The following is a 22,447-nucleotide window of genomic DNA, read 5'->3' as shown; positions in this document are numbered from 1 at the left end:
TACACACAGATCCAGTACACACAGACCCAGTACACATGACATGGAAGGTATTTATCTAGACAATGCTGGCTTCCTCATCCTGTAAGTTAAGTACTGGACTCATTGTCCCACTTTATGCATGAGGATGGGGCGCAGGGAGATAATGACTAACTGTCCCAGGTCCACCAACTGGTAAGCAGTGCAAGGGACATAGAGTGAGCTCCCCATGCGACCTGGTGCACACTGCCGGGGATGGTCCGAGCCACGTGCTAAATACAAGCCTCTGATAATACCTATAGGGTTAGGATGGCCCCTGCACACACAGGACTCTGAAAATGTTGTTTTGAGAACATAAAAAATTTCCTTGTGAGACATAAAACATTTAAAATTTCTGTAAATTAATTCTTTAAATTTATACCCAGTACCAAACTAAAAAGGAAAATATCAAGTTGGAAATATATTTAACCCGAAGAACATCTGGGTTAGGCTATTTTGTCAAAAATGAGAGGGGAACACAAATCTACAGTAGTCATGAAAATTTGGAAATAAACTTCAAAATGGCTTGCAGATTCAGTCATCTAATTAAATTATCTAAAGTTTATGACTGGAAATTTTCTTAAAATAATTTCCCATTATTTGGGAAACGGCAGATCTGCCACAGTGAAGTTGGCTCTGCTGCTGCCACAGAGAAGCTGGCTCTGCTGCTGCCACAGTGAAGCTGGCTCTGCTGCCACCTTTATCGATGCACACGAGAGACTGAGGGACTGGTGCCGGCGCTTTGGGAACCGTGTAGAGCGCTAGCTCACAAAAGTTGCTTTCAGAAAGGTTACTGCACAACAGCTCTTTCCAGTGGCAGCTGGCAGCAGACATGCCCTCAAGGTACCCTGACCCGTGGAGGAAGACAGCTGGGATCTGTTTATGGTTAGAGTGGGGAGGGAAGCGGACCGCAAAAGATGTTCAGAGACTGGGTTTTTCCTTAAGGGTTCATAATGACCCTCATTTAAAAGGAAAAAGAGCTACATGCAACATCTCATTTTCTGGGAAATTGAACTGTTGTTATTGGTGACGCTAAGTGATTTCAGAAGTCATGATCTCATGTGGGGAGACAAACAGTGCGTGTCATATAAGCATAGGGCAAATGCTCTTGGCTGTCCCTCTCAGCTTCTTTCAGGCTGTTAGTGTGAGACAGGTCTGTCGGGTGCTGCTGGAGAGGCCTGACACTCTGACAACTTTGCCACACATGTACATCAACAGAGATGCTGGAGTGTCTTCAGAAGGTGGTGTGGAGCAATGCTGATGTTGTCAGCAAGTGGACTGTCCCCAGACCACCCCCCACCCCCACCATGCACACCCCACAATCACAGCTACCTAAGACGAGCCAAGGCTGCCCTCTGCTGGCAAAGCTTGCTGGGCACTCAAATCCTTCCATTCTTTTGAGTAGTAATTTCCTTAAAATTATTTCCAAGTCACTTTTTAAAGGGCTCAATGAGAGAGCACAAAACTCCTAGAAAGAAACTGTGAGAGCCCAGGAGAGGTCTGGTGAGTACTTCTCAGGCCCCGTGAGCTAATCGGCTCCCGGTGCCCCAATCCCAAGACTCCACACTTGGCCTTCAAACTGGCTGCAAACCTTAAGCCAGCCTAAGATAAATTTTCAATAAAAGTGTCAAAATTAGGGGGCTGGAAAGGTGGCTCAGTGGTTAAGAGCACTGACTGTTCTTTCAGAGGACCTCAATTCAATTCCCAGCAACCACATGGTGGCTCACAACCATCTGTAATGGAGTCTAATGCCCTCTTCTGGCATGCAGGTGTACATGCAGATAGAGCACTCATATACATTAAATAAAAACAAGTAAATAAAACATCAAAATTAACTACCATTTAAGTTGAAATACTAACTGAAACCAAAGTTATACGCATACCCAGTTAGTTGGAAAAGAACTGTAAGCTGCAGTGCATCCTGAGCTTTCCCTGAGAGTCCACCAATGAGGGTGACGTGATATTCACAGCCAGAATTTCAGTATTTTGATTATGTGAGTTTTTACCCATACCGAATGCAAAGATGATTGATCTCCCTTTGGGGTTTAGGCATGGGGAAGAGACAATACTGCCTCTAGTGTTGTCCAGGCTTTGGGGTTACCGTCACTCACTGCCACTGTGGAGAGGAACATGATAGAATTCGGTTTCCAGCTCACAGCCATAGCAATAGAGAAGACCCTAAAGAGCTGTTCTGCAGATGAAGCAGGATCGTTCACAGAAAGCGTATGTCTGCATAGTAGAGTTTAGAAATAGTCCCGGAATGTGAGCCACCACCGCCGATGTACTGATGGGACACACAACAGCAGCCAGTCCCTTATCTTCCCCTGAACAGCAGGGATCTCGGCTGTTCTCAGAATTCTCTGGGGAGATGTAAAAGAGTAATTTCCTGAGTTCCACCCAAGACCTACTACTAACTTAGAGTCTTTGTGAGTGCAGCCAAGGCATGAAGGTTTTTTAAAGCTCCCAGCTATTCTAACAGCCTGGTTGGAATTCTTTGGTGGGGTCTTCAGCCCAAGAGCCCTAGCTGAGGAGGTGGTAGAAATATGGGTCCTCAGGCCCGCCACAGACCTATCAGATCTACACTTCACTTCACGTAGCTTAAGCTCTCTGAGAAATCATGAGGACCCAGGACACACAAGCAGCCTCACAGTGCTCAGTAGCTTCTCAGTAACTAGCAGGCTTTGTGGACACTGGGGCCAAACCCAGGATAGTCCGAAGTCTGAGAAACAAAGGGCAGGAGGGGCTGGATGGTAAAGAGTGCTAACGTTGGGGAAGAAGGATGACATCTCTGCCCGACATGATCTCCCAGTGGCCTGCGAGGTTGACGATAACTATTAGAAGCTGTCTCCACAGGCTGCAACACCACACGTCTCACTTACGGTTTCTACTGCTGTGATGAAACACCATAAGCAAAGCGTGCTGGGGAGGAAAAGGTTTATTCTGCATAGGCTTCCAAATCACATTTCATTAGCAAAGGAAGTCAGGGCAGGACCCTTGAGGCAGGAGCTGATGCAGGGGCCGTGGAGGGTGCTGCTTGCTGACCTCCTTCCCGTGGCTTGCTCAGCCCGCTTTCTTATAGAACCCAGGACCACTAGCCCAGGGATGGCACCGCCCACAGTGGGTTGGGCCCTCCCCCATTGATCACTAATTAAGAAAATGCTTTACCGTCTTGCCTACAGTCTAATCTCATGAAAGCATTCTCTTAATTGAGGTCACATCCTCTCAGATGACTTCAGCTTGTGTTGAGTTGGCATAAAACTATCCAGCGCATACCGTAGGGCTATAGTACAGTACTACAAGGGCCATGGCCCCAAAGGAAACTGTGCCGTTTGTTGCTTGATGGTTGTGAACGTTAGTGTAAAGCCTCTGACCACTGTCAGCCACCCTCACTGAGAGTGTGCTGTGCTTGCTAGTTAATGAATTCCTTAGACGGGGATCACAAAGGCTGCCGAGACAGAGGAATCTGTCTGCACTGGTCCTGGGGTGGTCCTAGAAAAGTCATAGTAGCAATTCCCTGTGAGACCAAACTAAAGGAGCCCACTACTGTTGGCCCAACTCTCCCACTGGACCCCAACAGGAACAAACACGACTACAAGCCAAACTCTATAAAACCAAACCAAAACTTGTTATTTGACTTTTCGGGGGTGGGGGAAGTAAATAGATGATCACCAAGTTCCTAGACAGGCCAGTTTCCACTGTATTGTCCTGAGGTCCCTTAAAACAGGTAACCAGCAGTCAGTTTTTATTCCATTGTTCTGTAACCCTGTTCCTTCTTTAAATTTTAAAAAGTTTTTTGGAGACAGAGCCTTACTGTGTAGCTCTGACTGGCCTAGAACTCACAGAGATCCACCTGCCTTTGCCTCTACCTCCTGAGTGCAGGGAGTGGAAGGCCTGCCAGTTGGGTTGCCCAACAAGGAAACTAATTTTGTAGCAACCAATCACATTTTGTTCTTCCTTATTGGCATTCAGCCTTTCTCTCTCTAAAACTACCTTTCCCTGAATGGTTGATTGGAACCCCCATTCTGGAATGTAGATAATTGTGTCATCATTTTATCTGACACCTTAAACACTCTATATGGGATGTTTCAAGGAGCAAGACTTTTGCTTGTGTTTCAGGCCAGCTTAAAACTGACCAGTACTTGGGGCTCGGTAATTAACAGTACTTGTTCTTGGAGTGGGCCTTGGTTTGGTTCCCAGCAGCCGCATGATGGTTCAACTATCTGCAACTCCAGTTCCAGGGAATTCTATACCGTTTTCTGGCTTCCACATGCATGTGGTACATATACATACATGCAGGGAAAACATACATGCACGGAAATAAATCTTAAACAAACATCCCAGGGAGTAGGCACCATTCTCCTCATCGTACCGCTCGGAATGTTCCACGTAGGCAGCCTCTTAGAGGACAGCGCTGGACTTGAGCTAGTGAACTTTTTTTTTTTAATGCATATATAGGTATGTTGCCTGAAGACGTTTAAGCACCACTGCGTGCAATGCCCATAGAGACCAGAAGAGAGCGTCAGTTCTCCGGGAACTGCCGCTGGTTCTCTTGGATCTGTGAGCCGTCCAGTAGGCGTTGGGAATAGAATCTGGGTCTTCTCCAAGAAGCCACTGCTCTTGGCCGCTGAGCCACCTCTTCAGCTCCACAGCCATCTTTAGACGTTTAAATAACAATAAATATAACGATACACAAGTGAAAACAACGCCCTCTCTCAACCAGTTGCCTGGCAACTGCACGGGCCGACTTTCCACCAACCCACAAACTGCTGGCATAAAGACTTCCCCTTGACCTCAGCAGGGCTTCTGCGCATGCGCGCCCGCCTAGAGCCGGGCGGAACGTCGTCCCCCTGACGCTTTCCGGGCAGTCCCGGAAGTGGCTCGTGGCGCGTGCGCGGTGCTTCTGTGGTAACGGGGCAGTTTCCACCGGCTTGAGGCGACTCGGAGGTCTGGGGTCTCCTGGCTGCGCCCCCTCCGGCCCGCGCCCGAGCAGGTTCGTGGCTTCGGGCCCCGCCGCGTGCGCGACCCTCAGGCGGCCGCGCGCCCCGGTCCCCGCCGGCCGCGCTCCCTCAGGAAAGCCCGGGCCCGCGTGGGGAAACTGAGCCCCTCTCTGCAGCCGGACCCTGTGCGCTCTGCTAGGTAGGCCGGGCCTTTCCGCGTGCGCACGCCGCCCGGGCCGCGGAGGTGGGGAAGCGGCGGGGGAGACGCGGCGGGTGGCGGGGATGCTCGCTGCGAGCGCGGACGGGAGGGGCGCGGCCGAGCCGGCGGGCGTGGTCAGGCATGTGGGCGGTGGAGGGTTCGGGAGTTCAAGACCAGCCTGAGCTCACAGAGTGGGTTCCCCGCGAGCCCGGACTGCATGAGTCCTTGTTTCAGAGAGACCCCCTCAGAGGTATTTGAGCTGGAGAGATGGCTCCGCTGTTCTTCAGAGGTCCGGCAGCTCTCAGCGGTCTGTCCACTCCAGCTCCAGGGGATCCGATGCTGTCTTCTGGTCTCGGACGCCGCACTCACGTCCGCATACCCGCACGACGACCTAAAACTAAAGCAAGTTTTAAAGTAAATTATGCAGTAGAGGAGCTAGCTAATAAGCACACACCGGGTGTCATTTCGTTTCATAACTCCAGGAAGGAGGAATTAATGTTTCCGGTTTAAAGGTGGGAAAATCAAGACTAACTCACGTTCCCAAGACTCAACACAGCTGTGCAGAAGTCCTGTCCTCCCTTGCTCATCCAGTCAGGAAACCTGCGTGTCTGTGCGTCTCTCTACCTGTACAGACAGGCTTGTTGTCAACACCAAGAGTTGTCTCCCGAGTCGTTTTCTGAGATGAGAATGTGCTCCTTACTGTGGCTCTGACCCGTCGTGTCTGTTTTGAGGCCAGCAGAACTCAAATGCGTTCCCCAAGTTCCTTGTAGTTTCCCTTCTGTGTTCTTTCAAGGAAGCGACCCTCATTAGGATAGCTCAGGTGTTACCCTCACTTTGGAGAGGTGGCGGACTTGGTGGAATTCTGGGTTTTAAGAACTTGCTTCTTAGTAACAGCTTGAAGTGTGGCAAAAGCATATGGGAGTCTGGAGTTACTGTGCACAGATGGTTTCCTTGGCAACGACACAGTTGTTTATTACACTCAGGGCTAGACCATGCAAATCCTTTTCTTTAAACGGGCTCTTTTGTAGACCAGGCTGTCCTCAGACTTCTGTACAGTCAGGGATGACCTGCTCCTCCTGACCCTACCTCCCAAGTGCCATCTCACCTGACTAACCCTAAACTGTCTCTGCATGTTGTATGTATGACCATGCATGTCACAGTCCACATATGGTGGTCAGAGGACAACTTGGAGTTCTCTCCTAGCTTTCTGTTGATTCTGGGGATCAAACTCAGGTCTCCAGGCTTGCATACCAGGTGTCTTTACTGCCTGAGCCAACTTGCCAGCCACAGAGCAGCCCTGGAGAGTGTGCCCTGTTCTTTCAGCACAGCTGGAAGATGAGGCATGGCGAGTGAGTGACAGGTGGGCCTGGTAGACAGCCGTGCTCAAAAAAGCAGTGCTGACTCTTGGTCGACACTGTCACACCAGACCTTCAGTCCTCAGTGGGCCACAGGGCATTGCTTTGTTTTTTTTTTCTTTTCTTTTTCAGTATTTTGAGACTGAGTTTCTCTGTATAGCCCTGGATGTCCTGAATCTCACTCTGTAGACAAGGCTGGCCTCAACTGTAGAGATCCTCCTGCCTCTGCCTTGCAAATACTGGAATTTAAAGGTGTGCGCCACCACTGCCTGGTATGGACTGCTTTTCTTTTAGCCCTGAGAAATTGTGGACCACTTGCCAGAACTGGCTGTTCTTTCTAGGTAGCTTCATGCAGACATTGATCTAAAATAGAGTATTTAGGACTCCTAAAATAGAGAGGAAGGGGAACCCCGAAGAGTGGACCCTGGGCACAGGAGGCCCTCCTGCCCACTGCTGGGTGCCTAGTGTGCAGTTCTGACTCTGGAGAGTGATAGCTCTGTCCTAGCCGCTGACTGAAGACTGTGACATGTCTGTGTTGGTGCCTTAGTGCTCGCAAGGGCATCCTTCCAACAGAGTGGAGAGTAGAGGGATGTTGATGTGCATGTGGGAGAGCCTTCCTTCATAGTTTCCAGAGGCTAAAATAATTGTGTATGTGTGTGTGTGTGTGGGGGGGGTCACTCTGTGTAGCCCTGTCTGGCCTGGAACTCAGTATGTAGACCAGGCTGTCCTCGGACTCAGATCTACCTGCCTTTGCCCAAGTGTTGAGATGGTGCTATGCTAGGCAGAAAGGCTCCTTTTATTAGACACTCTGCTTGTGGCGTACTTAAGTCTCTTGTCAAGAGCAAGGCTGGCCTAGTGTCAGAGCACAGTGTACTTTGTACCACCTAAGAGGGGCCGTCCTTAACGGTTCCCTCCCACTTTGTGTTTTCCAGCCAACATGAGTCTGTTTGGATCGACCTCTGGTTTTGGGACTGGTGGGACCAGCATGTTTGGGAGCACAACCACAGATAACCACAACCCAATGAAGGTATCACCTGGACCCCCACAGGGCACACAGAGCCAGGGAGCCTCCTGTTGGGTGAAGAGAAGCGGGTGGGGTCTCTGGCTGGCTTCGGGGTCTCATGGGATGAAGCTGAGGAACACTGGCACACAAAGTTCGTCCTCTGCAGAACTAGTGTTCTGTCCTCACTTGGAGCTCACCACAACTGCCAGGCCACCTATGAGAGCTTCCAGGGCCAACTTGCTGGCCACGTGTGCATAACTTAGTGTGGCTCTCACAGCAGCCCGGGAGAATGTCCACTGTTGTGTGTACACGGAAAGCTAGGGCTGGGGTCAGGGTGGGACAGCTTGGCCAGACACTTGGAGCAAGCGGGAGCCGCCTCGTGCAGGTGCTGCCTTGGTGCCTTTCTTTTAGCACATTGCTAAGCCTGCAGCTCTAGTGTTCCTTGACCTGTGTGTTGCTCTTGTGTTTGATCAAAGTAAGAAAAGGTAAGATCCAGTTAGGTCTCAAGGCAGAGAGAGATGAGCTTGAGGGGTTTGGTTTGAAAGAAAGGTACCTTATGGTGATGATGTGTGTGTTTCCACCCTGACCTTCCCTCCCCAGGATATTGAAGTAACGTCTTCTCCTGATGACAGCATTGGGTGTCTGTCCTTCAGCCCACCAACCTTACCAGGCAACTTCCTGATTGCAGGATCATGGGCTAATGACGTAAGTGCTTGTCAGACAACTGCATGTAGGCAAGGCTGGCTTGCCCTTCAGCTCCATTCTGTCTGAGTGAACTGAGGCTAAGGCTTCTGCGTAGTCCTTTCTAAGACACAATGTTGAAACTGCATCCTTCTGAATGGCATAGCCAGGCACTGCCCAAAGGTTCCGGGGACCTGACTCAACTGCACCATGCACACTGCTTGTGAAGAATGTTGCTTGGCACCCAGAATCTGTTCTTCAAATGAATGTTGAACTTGTTAGACTTTAGCTAGCGGCAGTCTTCGCAGACTTCATCAGCCTCTGAACACTAAGCTCAGTGACTGCACAGGGAGTTGGTGAGGTCTGGCATGAGCGTGGATGTCAGTCAAGAGGCTCTACACAGCCCAGCAGCTGTGGACCATTCTACTTCCGTGATCAGAAAGAAGTGTATGCTACACTCATTTCCCCATGAAGTTAGCGAGAATCAGCGGCTGTGGGCCACAGTGTGAGAAGACAAGCCAGTGCCTTCCAGTCATGCTGCTGGTCAGGCAAGGCGCAGCAGCTCCTCAGAAGTCTTTCCATTTAAGCCCTTCGCTATTGACAGTGCATGTAGGACTTGGGGGAAACACCTGATAATGCCCTTCACATCCCCAGAGTGTGAGACTGCGCATGTCCATGCTTCGGGACAGTGGCTTCACATGGGTGGGTGTGAAACTGGGACACACATGTGCCAGCTAATCTTGACGCCCCCAGGTCCAGGGTTACAGCTCCAGAGGCAGAGCACTCACCTGGGGTGTGTGAGGCTCTGGGTTCCATTCCCAATACCACAGAATGCCCAAGTTTAAGGTCCATAGTTAGCTTCTGCCTGTCCCTGCTGTATAGGACTAGACTCAGCTACACACAGAACGCTTCCAGAAGTATTCGGGGAAGAATTCTGCAACAGTGAGGATGCTGGGAGGAAGAGGAAGCACGGGCTGGTTGGCCGGGTCTGGTTTCTCCTCATTTGACTTGCTCCTTAGTGTTGGGCGAAAACTAGGTTTGGTGGCTCACACCTGTTCTCCACCCCTAGACAGTACAATGAGTTTGAAGCCAGCCTGGGCTATGTGAGATCCTGTCTCGGAAAAATAAATAAGCCAGGTTAGAACCATATTCATAGATGGACAGGGTGAGCGTGCAGGTAAGGGAAGCTGCAGCAGCAGCAGCAGCAGCAGAGGCTTGCCGTTTCTGCTTTGTTACTATAAGATGTGTATGCACTGAAGGAAGACCAAATGCATCCGCAACTTAAATAGTTCTCTGGTAGAATTTATTATCTTGTCATAGTTAACAAAATCTGCACAATGCGTTACTTTAACAGGAAAGTAACACAGGAGGCATTCCCAGAGAGAAGCAGATTTCCTCTTGAGGCCAGAGTGACAGCTGAGCCAGCAGCTTGGCTGCAGTGTAGGTGTGAGCGGTCCCACTCGGGGGGTTCAGCTGCTTGCTCGTACACCTTGCTTAGTTTGCTCTGGAAGTTAGGTAATCAGATTTAAGCAGTCTGCAGGAAACTGTATGTACTATGCGTGTGCACACCAGAGACTGGGAACTGCCCTGATCTCATTGTTCTGTCTTGTTCGTACAGGTTCGATGCTGGGAAGTGCAAGACAGTGGGCAAACCATTCCAAAGGCCCAGCAGATGCACACCGGCCCAGTGCTTGGCGTCTGCTGGAGTGATGTATGTCTTGTTTCCTCTTTTGAGATAGGATTTGTATTACTTACTTTCTGTTGCTATGGCAGAACACCAAGGCTGCTTATAAGAGTGTTTAACTGAGCGGATGGTTTCAGAGGGTTCAGGTCCATGGTGGCGGAGCAGAGTCCTGGCCACTGATACTGCTGAGAGCTTACATCTTGATCTGCAGATAGGAGGCAGAGGAAGCCACTGGGAAACGTGTGCTCCCTCAGCACCACAGGCTCTCCCAGTGCAGCCCTGGGTGGTACAGAGCTCACAGAATTCTCTGTCCCTCAACTTCCTGAGCTCCTGATATCTCAGCAAAGTGTTAATCTTCTGTAACAAAACGCCTAGGGCCAGAAGTTTCCAAAGCTTTGGAATTTAGTAAGTAGTTGATTGTGGTAGCACTTTGGAGCCTTGGATTTTGGATTAAGGGAATGGACCCTGAAGCCAGAATGTCTGAAGTTGGGAGTCTGCACTTCGAATTGTACATGCAAGATTTGTTCCCCTCCTTTCCCTCTCATAGCTTAGAGGACGGAGGGCCTTTCCCTTCTGGGCCTGTGCTCTATTTAAGAGCTCTGTGACAGGCATGGCCACCCTGGCTTTCTAAGACTGTTCTGTTTTGTTTTGTTTTTTTGAGAATGGGTGTTTGTTTGTAGGCTAGGGTGACCTTAAACTCAGAGATTCAACCACCCAACTTGTTTTTTAAATAATGTGTGTTATGGTTTAAATATAAGTGACCACAGGTTCTTAGTTTTATTTTTATGGGTGTTGTATTTCACCTGAATGTATGAGGTTTTTTTTGTTTTTGTTTTTGAAGGGTGTAGAACCTTTCAGACATGGGCTTAGATAACAGTGTGAGCTGTAAAGGCCAATCCAGATACTTCTTGGTTACCTGAGGATGCTCTGAGATGTGACAGGTGAGGGTCATGTGATCAGTCAGTCAGGCTTGGCAGTGACCAGTACCCACTGAGTGTCTTGTCAGCCCACGTTTGGTTTTCATTTGGTAGCTTTCAAAGCCACTCAAATTCTTAGAGATTTTGTTTCTTTTTTTTCTTTTTTTCTTTTTTTGACACAGGGTTCCTCTGTAGCCCTGGCTGTCCAGGAACTCACTCTGTAGACCAGGCTGGCCTCAATTCAGAGAGATCCATCTGCCTCTGCCTCCTGAGTGCTGGGATTAAAGGCATGCACTACGGCCACCCCTTGAGACCCTGTTTCTCTGTGAGTGGTCAGCGGCCAGCCGTAACTGTACTGCCTGCAGGACTAGCGTGGGCTGCGCTGGCCCTTAAGTAATAGGAAACCACAGTGCAGAGCAGACGCTTCACCCGGCTCTGCAGGCATGGAGACTTACACTTGCTGAGCCAGCAGACTGTCTCTTTTATTTTAGGATGGGAGCAAGGTTTTCACAGCATCGTGTGACAAGACAGCCAAGATGTGGGACCTGAACAGCAACCAGGCCATTCAGATAGCACAGGTGAGAAGCCTGTGTGGGTGGGCCGACGAGACGGCACTGGGAGGCTCCTTGTACATGCACAGCGTGTGTTATACGCTCCCTCGTTTGTGCTCATAGTGTTTCTCAGAGCACTTTGCCACGAGTCTCCTGGGTACACATAGGTAGTGACGAGAGAACTGACAGCCAGATCTGTAGAGACGAGAGGATGTAGTCTTTGACACAGGTGACATTCTGTGACACAGGTGACTGGCCTCTGTCAATTACACGTGTTCACTTGTCATTCAGCAAGTGTTGGTTGAGTGTGTGCCATGTGCCAGGCAGTGTCCTCAGGGTTAGGACACCGGGTACCCATGGAGCATTTATCACTTGTCTTAGTTAGGGTCTGTTGTTGTGAAGAGATACTCTGATGGCAGCAGCTTTTCTAAAGGAAGACAGTTCATTGGACCAGGCTTACAGTTGAGGGGCTTAATGTATCATTATTATGGCGGGAAGCATAACAGCATGCAGGCAGACACAGTGCCGGAGTTCTACATCTGGGGCAGCAGGGAGAGAAAGCGACACTGGGCCTGGCTTGAGCATTTGAAACCTGAAAGCCCACACCCTGTGACAGACTTCCTCCAGCAACACCTAATAGTGCCACTCACTCCCTGTGAGCCTACAGAAGCCATTTTCATTCACACCCCCACATCACCTGAGGGGCAGCAAGCTGGCTCTCAGTGTGAAAACCACTAAGTGTAGTGGTGCCACCAGAGGCCACCTTAGATGAGGGGGTGAGACAGGCTCCTGAGGTGGTTTCACAGCACCTGTACTGCAGGCATCCCCCAGTCTCCAACAGATGCATCCTAGTGACAAATGAGCTTCCCCTTAGCTCTTCCCAATGGTTTCCTGGGGAGTGAGCCTGGGTCAGAGCAACACTCAGGGGCAAGACTTGGGCTGTGCTCTGGGGTCATGGGAGAACTCTGCAGTGCCCTTTGGTTTCGTTAGTGTTGAATGTGACCCAGTGTCTGAGTAAGTCAGTTCCTTTAATTTCCAGAACTAGAGCTGTTGCGCTAGTTGTTGAACTGTCCCCCTGATTTTTGTCTTGTGGAAAGCATGACGCTCCCGTTAAAACCATACATTGGATCAAAGCCCCAAACTACAGCTGCGTGATGACCGGGAGCTGGGATAAGACCCTGAAGGTAGGCAGGCTGCCCGTGCTGGGGGGTGTGCACGCCTGAGGACGGGTCTCTGGGTCCATGCAGCCCTCAGCCCTCAGCCCTCAGCCCTCTCTTACTGCTGCTCCTCTTTGCTTGCAGTTTTGGGATACCCGGTCGTCAAATCCTATGATGGTCTTACAACTCCCTGAGCGCTGTTACTGTGCAGATGTGGTAAGGAATCTCACTTCCTTTTCAGCAGCCGGGTAAACAGGGCTCTGTGTGGCATAGTCTTGCAGTTTGTGGGTGATCTAAATCCTTCAACTTCAACAGACTCTGCTCATACATGACATTTGGGGCTGCGTGCCCTAAAATTGCTGAGTGTTAAGTTTTGAGGTGTTTTCCTTTGTTTTCTTTGGGTCTGGAGATGAAAGCACTGGACTTTGGCTACTGCTTGAGCCTGTGCACTAGCTCTCTGTCCTCCCTCCTGGGGAGATAGCGTGGTGTGATGGTAGAGGAGTGTCCACAGGAGAGATCATGTGTGTGGCCCTGATCTCTGAGACTGCCTCTGTGTGGCGTGGGAACTGAAGTGCTTTTTCGGTGCCTTCAATTAAGTCTTAAGGGTTTGTAGCAACTGCCTCAGGAATTCCACAGTGAGGAGATCCATCTTCAGAAAAGTACATGGTGGGGCTGACACTCACACACTGCATGTAGAAACATACCTGACCAAGCATGGTTGCCCATTCCTGTAATTCCAGATTGTAAGGCAGAGGCAGGACAGTCTCTGTGAGTTCTAGGCTAGCCCACTCTACAGTGGGAATTCCAGGCTTGCAAGAGCCGCACAGTAAGATCCTGTCTTAATAAAGGAAGGAAAGAAAGAGACACCTGCTGTCAAAGACCGGAGGAAGTCACTGAAATCCATCATATGACGGGGTGGAGGTGACCATCTGTCCTTTCTCACTGGTGACTCAGGGTACTTTTTAAATGCCCGTATTTTATAGTTTAAACACTGTAAAATACATAGTAACAAAAGCCTGGACCTGTAGTACTTAGAATGCACCAATGAGAGAATCCAGGTGCAGGGCAAGAGCCCACACTAGGCCATGTGGAAACAAACCCTGCCATCAGTATAAAGCGTCTTAAGTATGTGGGTGTTCTGCTTACAGGCCGGGCTTCTCTAGGTTTTCACAAACACTTTGATAGCGCTAAATTATTAAACTTTGAAAACATTAGAATTTCAAGACTAAAATGTTGACTGAACACTTTGATGTGAAAGCCCCATCTTTATGTCAAGTGTGTATCTTCCTTCTCTTCTCTAGATATACCCGATGGCTGTGGTGGCCACTGCAGAGAGGGGCCTGATTGTCTATCAGTTAGAGAATCAGCCTTCGGAGTTCAGGAGGATAGAGTCTCCACTGAAGCACCAGGTGGGTCACAGCACTGAGAAGCATAAGTTGTGCACCTCCACATGCAGAGTGGTGCTCGTGTGGGGCACAGGCATGCAGGGTCTCTCTTGTGAAGCTTGCTGCTACATCCAGAGGAGGTGAATTTAAGGAAGCAAACAGTTTTGCATAAGCATAACTGAGCCGGACTCCCTGACCCCCAGACTCCACCCCCAACCCCCAGTAGCTTAGTGCTACTGTGTGCTCCCAGCCCATCTAGGCAGACTGCTTCTGTGCTCCAGCCTCAGCTCTGCCTTCACTCTTACGGCTTGTCGGCTTTTCCTCCAGCTCAATCCTGCCCTGGCCGCAGGACTGAGTCCTCCTTGCTTCCCTGATCTAAGTCTCTTCCCAGCATACAGCTTAGCAAATGGGATCTGTCCTGTCAGAAGAGAGGAGGAAGGGTCCAGCCATCCAGGCCTTCCTCCTGCCGCAGCTTCCCCTGCTAGGTGCGTGGAGGCTGGCTCCATGGTGAGCCGTCCTGCCCTGCAGCCTTTGCAGGAACCTGACATAGTCCATCACTGACTTCTCCAGCACTTCACTCAAATGTGCCTACTGTAGTTGATCTTGGGAAACAGACCGTTGTTGCCCCTTCCAGAACTGCTCATGATCCTTTTCCCTCGGGTTCGGTCTTCCTCCCCACACCCCCACTCTTCGCTCTCTGTCCCCACAGGCTCACTGATAGCACTCAGTGTGAGTCTTAGAGCATCACCAGGAGGAATTCTCCAGAACACCTTGCCCCTGTTGGTTCTCATCTCTAGCCAGGCTCCCTTTGACCTTCAGACTAGAGGTCACACTTGAGTCACCTCTCTCTCCTCTCCCCCATGCCCCAGGCTTCCCGGTTCCTTTCTTTGTCTTCCTGCCACTCCCAGTCCCAAGTCTTCTAGAAGTTACAGAAAAACTTCCTGCCATTTGTCCTTGCAGTGCTATCTTGTGTATGACACCAGAAAACGCAGGCAAGAAATAAACAGTAACCCAGCAGGACCACACTAGACATGATCCTCACAGGAACAAGCAACCAGCAATAAAAAAAACCCTACAGAAAGCAGAGACTACTGAGGAACCTGTAGGTGCTAACACGTTACCTTTTTAAGGGTATAAAGAACTTTTAGCAAAACTAATGATCCAATTAAAAACTCTGGAACTAATGACCTGGCAGCAGGTATGTGAAGGCAGGCAGTGTTTCTTTCTATCCCAGGAAAGCTCTTGAGAGAGCACTTCACACATTGTTTTCAGAAACTCGGAACACAGAGCTCTAAGGGTTCCGTGGTTGAGAGCACGTGATGCAAAGTATCAAAGAGCTAAATTCAGATCCCAGCACTTGTGTGACATGGTGAGCCTGGTCACGTGACAAGATAGGCCCAGTTCAGTGTGCTGCTGTGACCTCAGTGCTGTGGGAGCTAAAGACAGGAGTATCCCTGGGTGACTGCCTTAAGAAAATACACAGAAAGTGACAGGGGACACTCGACACCCTCCTGATTCCTGTGCATTTGCTCACATGCCTGCACATTTATACCACACCATTCACATGTGTGAACACACAAGAAATACAAATAAAAAAATAAGAACAGTAGCAAGTGTTGGCGAGTGTGTGGCGAAAGCTCTTCCTGTCCCTGAGAAGTGGCCTGAAGTACCTGCGGTTCTAACGCAGTCCAGTAGGAGCACTGCTGGGCCAGCAGTTCCTAAGAACACAGTAGATGAACTTGGGATCTGGGATACTGAGTGCAGTGAACCAGGGCAGGAAGACACAGCATAGTTGGGTCCTTATACGTGATGCCAAAATGCTGTCTTAGTCTGGGTGTTACTGCTGTGAACAGACACCATGACCAAGGCAACTCTTATAAGGACAACATTTAATTGGGGCTGGCTTACAGGTTCAGAGGTTCAGTCCATTATCATCAAGGTGGGAGCGTGGCAGCATCCAGGCAGGCATGGTGCAGGAGGAGCTGAGGGTTCTACATCTTGTTCTGAAGGCAGACAAGAGAAGACTTAACTTCCAGGTAGCTAGGACAAGAGTATTAAAGCCTACACCCACAGTGACACACCTACTCCAAATAACACCACTCCCTGGGCCGAGGTTACACAAACCGTCACACTGCCTTTGCTATGTGTAGCTTACCCAGCATTCCCTGTAAGAGGGCTGGCTGTGTTTCCAGGCAGGGAAACAGGACAGACACTGGGTATCTGATCTAAAGGGTACCTGCTAATCAAACTGTGCTAAATAGGGACAGCTGCATGTGTGCACACATGACTCCTGGGGTCCTGCTGCATGTGTGCACACGTGACTCCTGGGGTCCTGCTGCATGTGTGCACACGTGACTCCTGGGGTCCTAGGGCTGTAGGGAGGTTGGAGAGTAGCATTTGGTGGGGAAACAAAAATGCCTTCCTATGTGAGTTATGATTTAGTTCTTCTAAAATCCAAAAATAAGGTGATGTTTCTGTGCATGTTAACTGACCTTTACTTACATGGTCTGATGATCCCTCCCCTTTTATTTTAACCATAGCATCGGTGTGTGGCTATTTTTAAAGACAAACAGAACAAGCCGACTGGTTTTGCTCTTGGGAGTATTGAGGGGAGAGTTGCCATTCACTACATCAACCCTCCAAATCCGTAAGTGACTCTCACTGCCTGGGATGCTCTTCCCAACTGGTTCTGAAAGGGAACTGAGACGTCTTTGCTTTTCAGGGCCAAAGATAACTTCACCTTCAAATGCCATCGATCCAACGGTACCAACACTTCCGCTCCTCAAGACATCTATGCAGTACGTTCTAGCAGCACTCCATCTTGAAGAGAAAGCCCCTGGAACCAGACTTGGAGCTGGTTCTCCAGGTGCACTGGAGCCAGGAGTCATAGGAGAGCCTGTGCTTGTGTTTGCAGACCTCAGTGCTCTTCCTGATGTGCTTGGAATGCAAGGTTGCAGCCTGTCTTTGGGTGTCCGTACACAATTTCCACACGTAGTGATGGTCAGGAAGTTAGTCTGCTAAAAGAAATCTCACGCTTTCCCCTGAGTTTCCTGCTTAGTGTGGCCAGTGGCTGCAAACATGGATGCCCGTTTGGGAGCTCCTGGGTTTAGTTCTAAGCTGCTGGTTGCTTCAGACAGCACAGCTAGGGAGTGAAATGTGTAGCAGGAGCTACATTGGCAGAACCCTGTTTGTGCCGCTCACTGTCCGTGTTCCCCTCGCAGGTGAACGGAATTGCCTTCCACCCTGTCCATGGCACCCTTGCCACTGTGGGCTCTGACGGTCGGTTCAGCTTCTGGGACAAAGATGCCAGGACAAAACTGAAGACGTCGGAGCAGTTAGATCAGCCCATAGCAGCTTGCTGCTTCAATCACAACGGGAACATCTTTGCCTATGCTTCCAGCTACGACTGGTCCAAGGTGAGGACTTCTTAGCCGTCTCTGTCTGGTCCCTCCCTCTCAGGTTCTGGGGCCAAAGGCCTGGGTTTGAATAGTGTCAGGTGATTCTCTCTGGTCATGTGTGCCCTTAGCCAGGCTGTTGACACCTTCCTGTGGGCGCTCCCCTTGGTTGTGGGCTTTAACCGTGCATGGGGGAGGGGGGTGCTATGTTAGGGAGAGCCAACATGAGCATGGATGGAGGTAGGCCCAGGCCACCAAGGCGTTGCTCCAGTGGCATTGGTTGGTTTGAGCAGGGAGAGCAAAGAGCTGACAGGGTTAGCTCTTGAGGCATCTCGAGGCATTGCAGGCAGTAGAGTGTGAGCCTGGGGCCATAAGGCAAACCTCCCTGTGGGGGTCTACTGGGGAGATGGCTCCAGTTCATTCCTCATGGCTTTCATTTCTCTTCCCGCCCACCCTTGCTCCTCATGTGGCTTTTCCGTCTGTCTCAACCTTTGCTGCCCCTCCTAGCCCACGTCGTTTGTCCACTTCTCTACACTATTTTCTCGCTGCCATCAGCAGGTGTATGGCCGCCTGCTCAGCCTCATTATGCGCACATGCGTCCTCACTGGCCGCAGTGCTGAGCCGCTTGTCTTTCCCGTGTCTCTGTTCCCGTCCCTGTCCGGTCTGCAGCCTCCTGGTTCACCCCTGCTTTTGCTCTGCTTTCTACAGCCGCTTCAAGTGTCCTTCACAGGCTGTTCAGCCAGCTTGCCAGCCCGTTCCCCTCTAATTAGGGGTGGCCTGGGCTTCTTTAGCTGTTGTCATCCTGAGGCACCAGTCCTGTATACAGCTGCTGCCCTGGCTGTTCTGCTGTTTCTTTTGTGTGTTCCCAAGCTTAGCCGGGATAACTGTGTGCTCCAGTTCTTGGGATCTGATGCCCTCTTGTCACCTCAGTATAGCTCAGTAGCTGAGTGCTTGCCTGGCATTGTAGCAAGGCCACCAAAGACAAGAAACGTTTAGAAAACAAAAAAGAATTCTGCATCCTCCCAGAGCCATGAGCGCTTATGCTCTTGAGTGCACCCCAAAGCTGAGGTCGCCACTGAGCACACCTTTAATCCAGCACTGGGGATGCAGAGGCAGGGGAACTCTGTTGAGTTCAAGATCAGCCTGCTCTACATAGTGAGACCCTGTCTCAAAAAAACAAAAATGAAAAAACAATTGAAGTTGTAATTTGTGGAAACGTGGGCTCACAGTGAGTGTTGTGTGGACAAGCAGAAACAGGCTCAGGAATCCTCTGCTCAGAACGAGAGCGTCTGTCCAGTGTGCAGCCATGGCTGCATAGGTGAGCGTGCAGCCTGGGCAGAGGCGTTCCCTAAAGCAGGACTTGTCCTCCTGTGATGAGCTACTGTTGACCACTGACACATCTGGAGCTTTGTAAATGCTGCTGGGGTAAGACTGGAAAGGGCAAGAGTGTGTTGCAGCCGTGTCCCTGCTCCAGGCCCACCCCTTCCCGAGTCTCACCTCACCTGTTTGGGGTGGTGCTGCTTTTCCTCCTCACTGAGTCCAAATCACAGGCCGGCCCACCACTCAGCCTGTGCAGGCCTCACCCACTGATGCCCCAGACGCCGCTCTCCTCCGAGCTGCTCCTTCTGTGGAATAGGTCCTTCCCCTAAAGCATCATGGATGAGTTCAGCCCTCTGTGAAACCTCTGGTCAGGGTTAGTGTAAGCCTAAGACCCGGAGCAGCTCCCTTAGGTATGAAATCAGCCAAGTCTCACCGACTCTGCTCTCTGAGGCTAGAGTCCATGGATAACACAGAACCACTGACATCTTTCCATCCTCTCCATCCTTACCCTGCCTTCTCAGAGGCGGCTCCATGTTCTCAGAGCAGGACTTGGTGTCTGTGTGGCTATTGCTTTTAATACTCAGGTCCTTTGTTTTTCCTCCATTAGGGACATGAGTTTTATAATCCCCAGAAGAAAAATTACATTTTCCTGCGAAATGCAGCTGAAGAGCTAAAGCCAAGGAACAAGAAGTAGTGGCCTGAAGCTGGGGCTGTTGGAGTTCCGTCTCCACTCCGCCTCCTCTGCCCACACGTGGGCCCCAGCTCTGGCTGTGGGTGTCCACCTCTGCAGGACTGTTCTTGCAGCGTTGATGCAGCATCCTGGTGACTTGCCTTCTCTCCATTCCGCTCCCTGCTGCAATTTTCCTGACACTGAGGGAACGGAGATTCTCACTGCAGTCAGATCTTCAGGGCGCTGTGTCCAGCAGTGTGTATTTGACAGTGTTGGGTGGGAACTGTTGGTGAGCCCTGTGTTGTGTTTTATAATAAAACATTTTGAAGATGGCCTGGCCCTTTATTCCTTTCCCCAACTCCTCAGGAAATAGCTGTCAGTCTCAGAATCAGTGCTGGGTTCCCAACTTTCTCATCATTTTTGTTAGCGCCTGAGAAGCAGTGGGAACCACATGCCACTCCTGCCTCCATGTTGACTGCTGGTGTCGTGCTTAAGAGAGGCCACCTTTCCCAGCACTGGGGTTCTTCCTTTATCTCAGAAACGGGGGACAGTGTATCCCAGGTGACTGGTCCTCCCTAAAGGCCTGGGGTGCCCTTGGAGTCCAGCAGGCAACTCGGTTTAGACCCTGTCTCAAAGTGCTAGGGATGGGCTAACCCACCACACGAGCCCTTCGGCACAAGATCATGACTGTGTGTCTGCCCTGGGTTTCTTACACAATTACCACAATGTGTTTGACATGCAAGACTATGTGGTTTTAGTGTCTTGTGTCCTCTGGGGGTAAATACATGCCTGTAAACGTGTGCTGGTGCTGGCTATGAGGACTTGTGGGGCCTATGCCCTAGTGGAGTCTTCCCAGGGTGGCTTGACTGGTGGTGTAAGGGGTTGACCTTGGCCTCCGGAGGGCCAGGATTGGGTGGGCAAAGGCAGGCTGAGTGGCTAGAGAAGCTGGCAAGAGTGGCATTAGGGGACATTAAGGGGACTGGGTGAACATGGAAACTAGGTTTGTCAGTTTCATTTCCTATTGTTGTGATAAAAACCCCTGGCAAAAGCAGCTTAGGGGAAAAAAAGGTTACTTTAGCTCACAGTTGCATGTTACAGTAGATCATAGCAGGAGTCTGAGGGAGTCGAAAGCTCCAGGAGCTTGAAGGAGTCCATGACATCATGTCCATAATCATAGAAAACAATGGATACAAGCATGTTTGCCCTGCATACTTCCACGGCTCAAGATCCCCTACCTAGGGAATGGTGCCGCCCCCACAGGCACGTGTTCACGTCGTTTGACATTCAGAATGACCCCCACAGACATCCACACCCACCAATTTAATTTAGACAGTTCCTCACTGAGGCTCCCTTTCCTGGTGATCCTAGATTGTGTCAGACTGTCAAAGCTAACCACGTTAGGGACCAGATTTAGCCAGCTGGATCCTCGGGGTCTAAGAATTGGCCTTCTGGTTCCATTAATTTTCAGCTCCTGTGCCTTCAGCACGCTGAAGAGCCAACAGGTGAAAAGCATGTCAAAGTGCTGAGGAGACAGGACAGCTTCTCCTTCCCCCGCCCCAGAGTATCCATCATCAAGGGGCTTAGATATGGCTAACCAGGAGCAGCTGGATAACAAGAGGCCCACTAGGGACCAGGGCTCACAAGTGGGAGCAGATCAGAAAGCCACAGAGCCCACGAGAAGCCATGAAACCAGAAAACTTTGTTCTCGAGCCTGTGAGAGCATAGGGACCACTCGCTGGTCAAGAAACAAGGGCTCAGGCAGGAGACATGGCTCAGTGGTTAAGAGAACTGACCACTTCCAGAGGTCCTGGTTCAATTCCCAACAACCACATACTGGCTCACAACCATCTGTAATGGAATCTGATGTCCTCTTCTGGTGTGTCTGAAGACAGCTACAGTGTACTCCTATAAATAAATCTAAAACAAACAAACAGAAAGAAGGGCTGTAGACGGCTGGGCAGTGGTGGTGCACGCCTTTAATCCCAGCACTTGGGAGGTAGAGGCAGGCGGATTTCTGAGTTTGAGGCCAGCCTGGTCTACAGAGTGAGTTCCAGGACAGCCAGGGCTACACAGAGAAACCCTGTCTCGAAAAAAAAAAAAAAATTTTAAAAAAAAATTAAAAAAAAAAAAAAAAAAAAAAAGAAGGGCTGGAGAGATGGCTCGGCGGTTAAGAGCACTGTCTTTTCTTCCAGAGGTCCTGAGTTCAATTCCCAGCAACCACATGGTGGCTCACAACCATCTGTAATGAGATCCAATGCCCTCTTCTAGTGTGTCTGAAGACAGCTACAGTGCACTCATATATATAATAAATAAATATGGAGAGAGTGGTGGCGCACGCCTTTAATCCCAGCACTTGGGAGGCAGAGGCAGGAGAATTTCTGAGTTCGAGGCCAGCCTGGTCTACAGAGTGAGACAGAGTGGGCTACACAGAGAAACCCTGTTTCAAAAAGAAAAAAAAAAAAGCCTTTACAAAAAGGAGGAGGAGGAGGAAGAGTTGGGGAAGTTGGGGAGGAGAAGAAGGGCTCTGTCCAGAGGCATCACTGCTCCTCTCCACAGACTCTTGGCCTCCATGATAAGGATTAAGCGGTAATATTTAAGCCCTTGGATGTGTGGCAGTTGGTAATGGGCACAGGAGAGGTATATAGAGCTTCTTGCTCTCAGACTGGTGGATGTCGTGGGAGAAGGGCCTTGTCTTTCCCAGTCACAGTTCAAATGACCCAGGATCACCGTGTGCGTATGGCAGCCCCAGCACTGTCAGCTGCACCGGTGCCTTGGAGGACACAAGAAGCAAGAGGCTGCATGCCAGTATGCAGCTGTCACCGACATGGTCCACGCTGTAGTACGATGCAACCACCAGTTGGCCGCACTATAATGCACTAGTACGAGAGCACACACGTACTTGCCTACATCACACACGTAATGAAATTAGTATTCACTAATGTGAACTGGGGATATATTTTTTTAAAAGATTCTACTTTATGTATGTGAATACACTAGCTGTCTTCAGACACACTAGAAGAGGGTATCGGATCCCATTACAGATGCTTGTGAGCCACCATGTGGTTGCTGGGAATTGAACTCAGGACCTTGGGAAGAACAGTCAGTGCTCTTAACCACGAAGCCATCTCTCCAGCCCGTGAACTCGGGATATTAACATGAAGTACAATGTGAGACTAAT

The 22,447-nt window shown here is 50.2% G+C and overlaps 1 protein-coding gene across 2 annotated transcripts; it reads left to right on the top strand.

Annotated features, from left to right (window-relative positions):
* Window positions 1-4,875: 4,875 nt before the first annotated feature.
* Rae1 (ribonucleic acid export 1) lies at window positions 4,876-19,602 on the top strand. Of its 2 annotated transcripts, none has more exons than XM_028769684.1 (12): window positions 4,876-5,151; window positions 7,439-7,533; window positions 8,110-8,214; window positions 9,809-9,901; window positions 11,283-11,369; window positions 12,440-12,526; window positions 12,644-12,715; window positions 13,801-13,908; window positions 16,425-16,531; window positions 16,607-16,682; window positions 17,106-17,300; window positions 19,207-19,602. In XM_028769684.1, exons 2-12 carry the CDS (start codon window positions 7,444-7,446, stop codon window positions 19,291-19,293), a joined length of 1,107 nt encoding a protein of 368 aa, XP_028625517.1. In that variant the 5' UTR covers window positions 4,876-5,151; window positions 7,439-7,443; the 3' UTR covers window positions 19,294-19,602. The 2 variants fall into 2 exon arrangements, with proteins under 2 accessions (XP_028625517.1, XP_028625518.1); XM_028769685.1 differs by having other exon boundaries at window positions 4,913-5,005; window positions 19,207-19,601.
* Window positions 19,603-22,447: the final 2,845 nt, after the last annotated feature.

This window comes from Grammomys surdaster, unplaced genomic scaffold (assembly GCF_004785775.1).
Source record: "Grammomys surdaster isolate TR1022 unplaced genomic scaffold, NIH_TR_1.0 193, whole genome shotgun sequence".
Taxonomy (NCBI): Eukaryota; Metazoa; Chordata; class Mammalia; order Rodentia; family Muridae; genus Grammomys; species Grammomys surdaster.
This window is presented reverse-complemented; position numbering and strand designations above follow the sequence as displayed.

Bases quoted from the DNA above. Each gene is read 5' to 3' on its own strand.
- Rae1 (XM_028769684.1), top strand. From the start codon at position 7,444: ATGAGTCTGTTTGGATCGACCTCTGGTTTTGGGACTGGTGGGACCAGC. The intron at 16,683-17,105 runs GTACGTTCTAGC...TTCCCCTCGCAG, and splicing joins CTCCTCAAGACATCTATGCA to GTGAACGGAATTGCCTTCCA. The intron at 17,301-19,206 runs GTGAGGACTTCT...TTCCTCCATTAG, and splicing joins CCAGCTACGACTGGTCCAAG to GGACATGAGTTTTATAATCC.